The 11,902-nt window shown below is 42.3% G+C and overlaps 1 protein-coding gene across 1 annotated transcript in view; it reads left to right on the forward strand.

Annotated features, from left to right (window-relative positions):
• LOC120031939 (histone-lysine N-methyltransferase NSD3-like) overlaps positions 1-10,986 on the forward strand; it is a 31,653-nt gene extending 20,667 nt beyond the window's left edge. The window contains exons 23-24 of the mRNA XM_038977842.1: positions 9,833-10,037; positions 10,245-10,986. Of these exons, the coding sequence (XP_038833770.1) occupies positions 9,833-10,037; positions 10,245-10,531 (492 nt within the window). The 3' untranslated portion in view covers positions 10,532-10,986. The remainder of the gene's footprint in view (positions 1-9,832; positions 10,038-10,244) is intronic.
• Positions 10,987-11,902: the final 916 nt, after the last annotated feature.

Raw genomic sequence — 11,902 nt, forward strand, 5'->3', positions numbered from 1 at the left:
ACTTTCCTTAAATGTATCCATAATGGCAATAAAATTGCCTTTATTAATGTGTATGCTACAAATTCATATGATCTACGTTTTTTGATTCTCTGAACAGCGTAGTGTTAGAATTAACTGAATTCCATCTGGTTATTGGGACTGACATGAATGCCATTTTGGACATGTGGGACAAATCGAGTAAGACCAACTACAATTCACACGCAACCAAGGCTCTCCAACATACAGTATACTCTGATTACAACCTCATGTTGGAAGCACATAATCCAAAAGCAAACGAGTACATTTTCTACTCAATATAACATTCTCCCCAATCGATTTTATATTATCTACACATCTATTTTCCACAATTATGAAAATAGAAATTCGACATGAGCTTGACCGATCACCACACCTACTACTGCCAATTAAACATTTCTGAATCTCCTAAAAGAGCAACAAGATGACGTTTCAAAGTTTCATTACTAGAAAATCCTACATTCTGTGATCAATTTGAAATTGAACAAAATGTATTCTTAATGATCAATAAAAATTAAGTCAATGAACCCCGGATTCTATGTGATGCAACCAAAGGTTTTATTCAAAATAATACAACTGCATTTCCATCTATGTATTGGTAAGACAGAGAGCAGAATTTGCCATCCATGGAGTTAGACTCAACCATTACTTCCATGGTAATTGTCCTAGTCATTTACTGGCCAACAAGCTACACAGTAATGATCAATTAGGTGATACAGCAACAATTCAATCCGAAACCGGGGAATTGCTATCAGAACCAAAATTAATCAAAGATTATCTCACTTCTATAAAGAACTGTATACCTCTGATTTGTTCATCCTAAACATAGGAAGCCACCTCCCTGGGAGCCCAAATCTTTCTCAATGAACTCAAATGAGCATTGGATAGCATGAATAAAGGCAAATCACCTGGATGGGAGGGTATTCCCCCTGAGGTGTAATTAAAATGTTGGAATCAATTAGGTCCACTAATGCTCAATGATTAACACAGCCGTTCACAAATGTTCATTTGGGAGAGATGTAAATACAACGCTAATTTCACATATTTAATAAACCGATATTAAACTATTTTCCAAAATGTTGTCGTCCCGTCTCGAGACTTACTTACCCAAATTGGTCCACACAGACCAAAGTGGGTTTGTTAGAAAACGTTTATCCTCCGTTGACTATTTACATATCTTATAGCTCAGACACACGGGTAGGATTGTCAAACGTTTGCCTGCCGACGGTTCATAGCATTTCTGAACAGAGTGTCAGAAATGTCAGTCAATCTCTTTTTCACACAACAAAGACCTTGGAAGTAGTCAGCCACTCAGCCTTGTTAAAATAATCAAACCAGAAGGTGGCAGTAGCGTTGTTTGGCCATGTACACTGCTCAAAAGAACAATAAAATAACACATCCTAGATCTGAATGAATGAAATATTCTTATTAAATACTTTTTTCTTTACATAGTTGAATGTGCTGACAACAAAATCACACTAAAATTATCAATGGAAATCAAATGTATCAACCCATGGAGGTCTGGATTTGGAGTCACACTCAAAATTAAAGTGGAAAACCACACTACAGGCTGATCCAACTTTGATGTAATGTCCTTTAAAACAAGTCAAAATGAGGCTCAGTAGTGTGTGTGGCCTCCACGTGCCTGTATGACCTCCCTACAACGCCTGGGCATGCTCCTGATGAGGTGGCGGATGGTCTCCTGAGGGATCTCCTCCCAGACCTGGACTAAAGGATCCGCCAACTCCTGGACAGTCTGTGGTGCAACGTGGCGTTGGTGGATGGAGCGAGACATGATGTCCCAGATGTGCTCAATTGGATTCAGGTCTGGGGAACGGGCGGGCCAGTCCATAGCATCAATGCCTTCCTCTTGCAGGAACTGCTGACACACTCCAGCCACATGAGGTCTAGCATTGTCTTGCATTAGGAGGAACCCAGGGCCAACCGCACCAGCATATGGTCTCACAAGGGGTCTGAGGATCTCATCTCGGTACCTAATGGCAGTCAGGCTACCTCTGGCGAGCCCATGGAGGGCTGTGCGGCCCCCAAAGAAATGCCACCCCACACCATGACTGACCCACCGCCAAACCGGTCATGTTGGAGGATGTTGCAGGCAGCAGAACGTTCTCCACGGCGTCTCCAGACTCTGTCACGTCTGTCACATGTGCTCAGTGTGAACCTGCTTTAATCTGTGAAGAGCACAGGGCGCCAGTGGCGAATTTGCCAATCTTGGTGTTCTCTGGCAAATGCCAAACGTCCTGCACGGTGTTGGGCTGTAAGCACAACCCCCACCTGTGGACGTCGGGCCCTCATACCACCCTCATGGAGTCTGTTTCTGACCGTTTGAGCAGACACATGCACATTTGTGGCCTGCTGGAGGTCATTTTGCAGGGCTCTGGCAGTGCTCCTCCTGCTCCTCCTTGCACAAAGGCGGAGGTAGCGGTCCTGCTGCTGGGTTGTTGCCCTCCTACGGCCTCCTCCACGTCTCCTGATGTACTGGCCTGTCTCCTGGTAGCGCCTCCATGCTCTGGATACTACGCTGACAGACACAGCAAACCTTCTTGCCACAGCTCGCATTGATGTGCCATCCTGGATGAGCTGCACTACCTGAGCCACTTGTGTGGGTTGTAGACTCCGTCCCATGCTACCACTAGAGTGAAAGCACCGCCAGCATTCAAAAGTGACCAAAACATCATCCAAGAAGCATAGGAACTGAGAAGTGGTCTGTGGTCACCACCTGCAGAACCACTCCTTTATTGGGGGTGTCTTGCTAATTGCCTATAATTTCCACCTGTTGTCTATTCCATTTGCACAACAGCATGTGAAATTTATTGTCAATCAGTGTTGCTTCCTAAGTGGACAGTTTGATTTCACAGAAGTGTGATTGACTTGGAGTTACATTGTGTTGTTTAAGTGTTCCCTTTATTTTTTTGAGCAGTGTATATTCATGCGCACTGCTTATAGTCTGATGTCAAGCCATCTGTGCTAATGTTGCTATTTTGTAGAAATCCCTTCTTGATACTAGCCAGATGACCAAAGCTAGATGACTACCTAGCAAGATGAAGTAACAATTTAATTCGTATTCCATAATCCCATACTGCCAGTGCCAGCCCACATAGCCAAATATTTAGCTAGCTATTGTTAACATTTGTACTCGGTCTTGACTCGGTCTCGGACAGTGAGGACTTGTCATTTCTTCCCAAGACCAGCGGAGTAAAAAAACTAATAATTATCAGCTTCCATTCAGTCAGTACATAAAAACTCTAAGCCAAGCCAAATATTCTTGAATCATTATTACAGTAGTTTAACAGTCTTCATATCTATTATAGACATGTTTGCGCAGTGGCGAACCTATAGGCCTTCAGTGTGTGACAGGTTTGTGATTCTGCAAGGACTGCAACCGTCATACTAGGGCTGTGGCGGTAACAACATTTCGTCAGCCAGTGATTGTCAAGCAAATAACTGTCGGTCTCACGGTAATTGACCATTATTTAACATAAACACATTAAGCATCTCCTGGCTTCCACGCACAGCCTACAAGCCACTGATCCAGACCTTTGGAACATCTACATTTTAAAAAGTATAATAAATCCATGTAATATAGCCTACACCATCACAATAAATCCACTATTTATTTTAGACAGGTCTAAAGAAACATGATATGAAGAAAACGTAGTCTATTTCAGGAGAACAGAATAGCCTACTCTGAGTTGTCTTTAAGTTAGGTCCTGATCTGGCTATGCCATATGGCTGTTGGCTAAACTAGTTCATTTAGCAGACAAGATTTGTTTAGAATTCCGTGGCATTATTTTATAGTATGAAGAATACAATTGAACAAAGCTGAATAAAATATTAATATTTTCTCCAAACGATTTGAGGGAGTGCGCACATGCGGCTATTCTGTGTTGAGCGTTAACAAAGAAATAGGTACTCCTATATGCTTAATTTAGAGTTATTAATGTAACTTTAGTTCTACAAACGTTGGGCTATATGTTTTGATTTTCAATACATTGTAAGACTGCATGATGTGACTAATGATGATTTGAAAAAGTTTGCTTGAAAGGCATGAGCTCTGCTTTGTTTTTTGCGCAGGCTGTACACACGTCATCAGTCTCTCATTCACAATTTGACAAGCACTTGATAATACCTTGAATTTCACAGCGGCCTCCCCTTTGTGTGGCCATAATGCACCTTTAAAAAATCCATGCCTTTTGCAGCCAGTGGCCGTTGTGCCTTTGGCCCAGAGTGCTGCATGTTCCAAAGCACCTCTCACTCACATGGCTCTCCATCACGTGATTGGGTCTTTTTCACAGGCTACAAGTGAAGACAGACACATCGTGGACGCAACTGCGCGCGTCCTTATCCAATTCTGAGGTGCATTTTGAAGATATTGGAAGAACTGTCCACATTTACTTTTCATCAGCCAACAAGATGAGTAGGCCTAACGAACAGCAAAAGCACTAGCCTATGTCAATCTACTCATAGTACAAACGTTGACCTATTCTGTGCAAGAAATAAATATACCAAACATAGTCTGGGACGGTTGTGGGATGTGAGATCCCAAATTAATTCATCCACTAGCATAAAAAAAAACTTTCTTACGCAATGTAGCTGATGTAACAGATAAGAACGTTTAGCTTAAAATGTTGATAAACTAGGCTATTTCTACACAGTTATAAGCACAGCAATGCGCACACGGCAGTAGACTATAAGTGCTAATGGGAAAACATCATTATTAAAAGTGACCGCAAATGCGATTATGCATGTAATGCTTTTATTATAAAAGTGCATTTTTTTGATAAATTATCTTCCCCAAACTTGAAATTCACACTCTGCTTATTTATGCCAGTTAGGCTCTACACCTCTTGTAAAGCGGATTAATGTGCTTAATTTTAAGAAGTTATTTGGCCACTTTAGTTGTGATACAAACCTTTAAAAAACATATAGGCCTATGGGCTAGGCTATCCTGGGCAGCAGGAAGCCTAGTTGTTAGAGCGTTGGACTAGTAACCGAAAGGTTGCAAGATCAAATCCCCGAGCTGACAAGGTAAAAATCTGTCGTTCTGCCCCTGAACACTGTTCCTAGGCCATCATTGAAAATAAGAATTTGTTCTTAACTGACTTGCCAAGTTAAATAAAGGTAATTATTTATTTTTTAAATATGATTTGGGGGGGGGGGGGAAGGCGTTGTTTCATGCCTTACGCTGGGCATCATTCACAAGTGATAATATATCATTCACAAGTGATAGGCTAATATTGTCACCCATCAGACTCTTCTTGATTTAATCATGTCTTTACATGTACTAAATAATATGTGTGTGAAATTAGTTTTGATTTAAAATGGACCATTATCATGCCCCTGTCTCAAACAAGGGCAGGGGAAAAAATACATGTCATCTATGCACTTAAATAGCGAATGGAGGATGCTATTCCCGTGACTCATTTTCATGCCAGCCAGGTAGGCTATACTCCTGTTGTAAAGATAAGCAATGTGCTTAATATTAGGAAAGTTGAGAAATAAATATAATAGGCCTAGCCTATAGAAAGCTGATCGGATCCTCCTCTTTTTAATAGAGCCTATTAATCTGTTTTCTCACACAATTGCATAGTTAGCACGTTTGGTAGGCTACTAATGATCATCAGCAGCATCAGAGCTTGCAGAAGCCTAATTACCATGACTAAAGGTCACATGGAATTTGACTGCCATCATGACTCGTGACCGCCTGTGTGGTGGTAACACGGTCACTGCAACAGCCCTAGGTAATACCAGCGCACTCATGTAGGAGAGTGCACTTTTTGTTAAACACAAATGGCCAGTGGTATTGTGGTATATGCAGGAATAAACCGTATAAGCACTTTTTTCAGTGGGCATTGCGTATACTCACCTCTTGATCCCTACTGATGCGTATCAAAGTAGTGCAGTGGAGGTATACGACTTATCAATTATGTAGTACAATAGAGAAATCATGCACAGAGTAGCCTACACAATCGCAAAGGCTGCACACATCCTAGTTTCAGCAGAATATCATCTGCAGGCAGCAAGAGTGTGCAGCTCTCAGCTGGTTTTGGCATGGAGCAGCTCACAGAACAATGACATCGGTAGCCGGTAGGGTAGGAAAGACGTTTCAACTTATATCTACCAGTAAATGCTAACTAAGGCAACAATGGGTATGCAAACCAGGTATTGAGAATGAGAACTTGTTCTCAACTAGCCTACCTGGTTAAATAAAGGTGAAATAAAAAATAAAATTTTTTTTTTTTTTGAAAATGTCTAGTCCAAATTGTTGGTTAATAGGCTATTTGTGATGCGCAATTGTCATCATGCCCTGTTTGCATCAGGAGCGTAGAAACGGGTGGGCCTGGGTGGACTGAGGGCAACCCACTGGGAAACCAGGTCCTGACAGGCCCACCCAATCAGATTGATGTGGTTTAAGCATGGTTGTGGACGTAGATGATCATTATTTCTTTCTATTAAAAAAAATGTGATTTTTGAGAGTGAAAATCAATAGGAAAACTCTTCTCTTTTTTTTTAAACAGGATTTTTCACACAGGGTGCCTTTCCTTTGCTGGGCGGGCCATTTGGAAACTTTTGAGCAACATTTTTGTACACCCACTTCTCCAGGCCACACTACATCGCTGCATAGGGCCGATGAAAAGACAGCAGTCACACACAGCATAATGTTAAAGGATAAGCAGTCCATAAACTCGGACATAATAAGCCAGTATGTCCCAATCATAAGAATACAAAAACACAACCATTAACCATTTCCCAATCAAAATGTAGAACTATTACTTTCCGTTGCAAAGAATATTTCACCTTTAGCACACAAAGTAACCTGTGACCTAAAGTTGAAAGTGGAACTGACATCATTTTAGTTACTTTGTCTGTTTGTTTCATATCTGCAATCATAATATCAGTCAAAAATATCAAATTACCAGTAAATGCTACAATGCCAACTTTATAAGAGCTTTAAAAATAGGTTATCTTTGACTCAACATTCCATGTTGGCAGAATAGATGGATGCAGTTTCAATGACTCAATATTATGGACAAAAACCTACGAATGTACCTAAGGCTAGAACTGTCAATACAATCAAACCATTAAGGGCAATGATCACAAGTCAGTCATAACGTGGCTAATAGGCTAGCGTATCTATTTATGTAGCAAGCTAAAAACACGGAGCCTAACGTTAGCTAAATAACTAGCTAGCTGCTAGGAGGATGTCATATTTTGCCATTGGAGGAGTGGGTGAGTGACTGACTTTTTCCCCTCATATAGTTTTTCCGTGTCTATAGCTAGAGATGTCATTTGGTTAGTTAGCAAGAACTTGAACGACTGTTATCCAGTTAGCATATCTCTTGCGTTCGCAAATTCACTCAGGCTATCTACTCCAATTTCAGAACACCTGATTTAATTTACTAACATGCAACATCCACTGAATATGGTTTCAATAAACGTAGGCAAAAAAAGTTATGGCCAAGAAGGCTCTAGATAACATGTAAACAGCCTAACCAGCTCTGCTACGGCGAGTAAAATAATCAGTGAGGTGTTCTTTCATTTGTGTCTGGAAGTAGCTAGCTAGCTAACTTTAGCCAGTTAGCTTAGGGGCTTGGTTGGGACAAGCATGCATTGGCAGGCAAGCTGCTGAAAGACGAGGAGGCTACCATTCCCCTTCGTTTCAGTGCAATTTTGACGGCCAACTAGATATAAAAGTTTATCATATTTTCCTTCATTAGATTTTATATAATCTTGCTCTGGCAAGCATTAGTTGTTGACCATGTTATTTATGTGCATAACTGCGGGAGAGAACCTACCTTTTTCATGGTTGCTTGATCCATAGGACTGTAAAGTTCAGAAATGTAAGAGGACTCCTGTGATTGGTGGAGTGCTGCAGAGATGGTTGTCCTTCTGGAAGGTTCTATCTCTACAGAGGAACTCTGGAGCTCTGTCAGAGTGACCATCGGGTTCTTGGTCACCTCCCTGACCAAGGCCCTTCTCCCCCGATTGCTCAGTTTGGCTGGGCAGCCAGCTCTAGTAAGAGTCTTGGTGGTTCCAAACTTCTTCCATTTAATAATGATGGAGGTCACTGTGTTCTTGAGACCTTCAAATACTGCAGAAATGTTTTGGTACCCTTCCCCAGATCTGTGCCTCGACACAATCCTGTCTCGGAGCTCTACGGACAATTCCTTCGACCTCATGGCATGGTTTTTGCTCTGACATGCACTGTCAACTGTGTGCCTTTCCAAATCACGTCCAATCAATTGAATTTACCAAAGTAGCTCTCACTTCATGAGCAGGGCATATCCAGCATGCATTTGTCATCTACTTGTGTGCTGTTATAGCCTGTTGCTGTAGCTACTGTCATGGAGTTTTTCATAAATAATCTGATAAAACACACAGGTGAAAAATCAAGGTGACTTACAAAGATGAGGAGGAGCAAGAGAGGGAGGTCTGTAATGTAGTGTCCACAACTAAATAGTAATTGTGGTATCTGAAAAGACCGGTATCCCAAAAGCATGATGGTGTACTTACTATGTGCACATGCTAACAGAAAGGAACGAGGTGGGTATCTAGCTAAGTGTGTCATTATAGAAAAGTATTTAAAACAAAAAAATCTGATCTCTTGAAAGTTCAGCTCATTTCCGTTCTATTAACTATACAATAGGCCATCATTGATTTAAAAAAAATATATATATGACCTCTTTCAAGGAGCTTTCCGTTTTGCTAGGGTTATTTTACCTAAAGTCCTTAGGCCTACCTACAGAAAAATACAAAAACTATTACGCATCCCTGCCCAGCCTGGCATGAGTGGCCCCGAAGGGTGTTTAGCATCCCCAGTGGCTCTTCAAGCGAGGAGAGGATATTTTCCGCTGCTGGTCTGCTCTCCAGTCACCATCGCATGACCCTGAAGCCACAGACTCTTGCCAAACTCATGTTTCTAAAAATGAATTCAAAGGCACTGTAGACAGAGCCTAATAAGGCATGTTTCCTTTCGTTTGTATTTAGTTCTAAGTAAGTTACAGCCTATATGTGCAGTTTTAATGCAACATTTTGTTTAAATGCTGAGCTCTTAATGTCCCTGCCAGCCTAGTGTGTCGCACTCGCAAATGCTTCCCAATTTATTTCTTTGTAGGCTATAGCCTTCAAATAATTTAAATAATATAGCTTAAATAATACATTTTCGTTCCTTCTTAGGCTAGCTGTGTGGCTCCTGCCCTATTTAGTGTTTATGTTGTTTACTACGACATGTAGCCTATTTGAAATGATGAGCGCTTCTTACATTCACCTTTTCCTGTTTATTAAAATACTTTTCATTCAAATCATATGGTTTGGTTTCAGTAGGCTACTTCAAAACCAAATGGTAGGTCCACCTGGATCACAAAAATAGATGGTGTTGGTTAAATTGTCATTTTAATGAATGGAGCGAATTTGGAGCTGCAGTGTTTTCGTACTTTGAGTGAGGAGAGGTTTTTAGCGGATTGGTTGGAAAGGATGTTGAGCGCCGGAAAGCACCGCTCCATGAGGGATAAGCGGGATTGGGATGAGAGACTCACTTTTAGTTTATTTTCCTTTACATACTAAATGTATGAGTTTAACTCTGAAATATGATCATAATGATCACAACTTTGTATTTACGTACCTTAAAAAAGATGGCAGCCCACAGGTGAATACAAACAAAATATGAAATTATATTAATTTCTATATTGTACCTTTTTAACCCCCCGCCCCCATTATAACAAAACAAATAATAATAGTCACACAATAAAAAATTATCATCTGAGCCGATTGTTTATGATGTTGTTTTTCCATCTGTCAGAGTGCAGTGGTGATGGAGAAGGAGGAGAAGGCGAGGAACGCTAAGCTGAAACCCAAGAAGCGTAAGCTGCGACCGGAAGGGAAACGCACACATGAGTACTTCTGTTTCTGCTGCGGAGAGGGAGGGGAGCTGGTCATATGTGACAAGAAGGACTGTCCTAAAGCTTATCACCTGCTGTGTCTCAACCTCACCAAACCCCCATATGGTACGCTGTGGGTGTGTGTGGGGGTGGGTGTGTGTGGGGGGTGTGTGTGTCTATACGTTAATAATCTCTCTCTCTGTGTGTGTGTGTGTGTGTGTGTGTGTGTGTGTGTGTGTGTGTGTGTGTGTGTGTGTGTGTGTGTGTGTGTGTGTGTGTGTGTGTGTGTGTGTGTGTGTGTGTGTGTGTGTGTGTGTGTGTGTGTGTGTGTAGGTCGTTGGGAGTGCCCATGGCATGACTGCAGTGTGTGTGGTGTCCCAGCCTCATCGCTCTGTGACTTCTGCCCTCGCTCCTTCTGCCGGCAACATGAGGGGGGAGCTCTCACCCCCTCTACCCTGGAGGGTCGCCCCTGCTGCTCCAACCACGACCCCCTCAGCCCCCTGGGCCCCAACCCCAATGCCAACCCCCCACATACTGACACACACCACCCTGGTACGGTCAGTATCAAAGAAGAGCCAGAGGACCCCGAGGAGGAGCCCAGCCAGCAGGACCGAGAGTAAAGCTGTCTCAAATCGCACCCTTTTCCCTAAAATAGTGCACTAGAAATGGAGCGCTATACCTATGGGGAATAGGGTGTGATTAGAGATGTACCATAAAGTGAAAGAGACCAGAACTGCAGCCAACAGTTACACCTGATATTCCCATTGGCTGGACAGAATGACTGACAGACCGAAGGACTGACAGGCGCAGACTTGGTGTGAGTAGTCAGTGGTTCTATGTCAGAGAGCGGAGCAGAGCTCCTCTATCTAAGGATATTGGGAGTGGAGGAGAGAGCAAGGGGAGATTGAGAGGTGTGCCGCACATCACCCCAAATAACCAGTGTTTGTTTCACCACTTCAGTGTGATTCTGTCATTTCTACAAGTGTGGATTCTCAGTGTTATGTCATTGGTTACCGGCACTTTGAAGAACTCCGTGAGGGGGCTGGAGAGGGGGTTTAAACCTTTTTCCAACATGCTGCTTTTCTCTTTGTTTACTTCCTGTGTACTGGGGTTGCTAGTGGCCCGTTGCCAGGGGCTGTTTCACGTTCCCAGAAGGCTTTGCTGTGTGTTGGTGAGCCAGCAGAGTCAGGCCCAACACTCCTACCAACCTCATCACTCCAGACATGATCCATCGATCCCTATCTGGCTCTCCTTTCACAACGAGAAGAAAATAGATTTGTGCAATTTTCAGGATCACACTATATTCCGACATTCCTTATACCTGTTTTTGATACACTTATGAATATATATATATATATAGTACCATTCAAAAGTTTGGAAACACCTACTCATGTAGTAAGTAATAATGTTGAAACAAATCAAAATATATTTTATATTTTATTCTTCAAAGTAGCCACCCTTTGCCTTGATGACAACTTTGCACACTCTTGGCATTCTCTCAACCAGCTTCACGAGGAATGCTTTTCCAACAGTCTTGAAGTAGTTCCCACATATGCTGAGCACTGGTTGGCTGCTTTTCCTTCACTCTGCGGTCCAACTAATCCGAAACCATCTCAATTGGGTTGAGGTTGGGTGATTGTGGAGGCAAGGTCATCTGATGCAGCACTCCACCACTCTCCTTATTGGTCAAATTACCCTTACACAGCCTGGAGATGTGTTGGGTCATTGTCCTGTTGAAAAACAAATAGTCCCACTAAGCGCAAACCAGATGGAATTGCGTATATTGCTGCAGAAGCACCATCACACCCTCCTCCATGCTTCACGGTGGTAACCACACATGCGGAGATAATCCTTTAACCTACTCTGCGTCTCACAAAGACGCACCGGTTGGAACCAAAAATCTCAAATTTGGACTCATTAGACAAAAGGATAAATTTCCACCGGTCTAATGTCCATTGCTCATGTTTCTTGGCCCAAGCAAGCCTCTTCTT

Source organism: Salvelinus namaycush, chromosome 1 (assembly GCF_016432855.1).
Source record: "Salvelinus namaycush isolate Seneca chromosome 1, SaNama_1.0, whole genome shotgun sequence".
In the NCBI taxonomy this organism is placed as follows: Eukaryota; Metazoa; Chordata; class Actinopteri; order Salmoniformes; family Salmonidae; genus Salvelinus; species Salvelinus namaycush.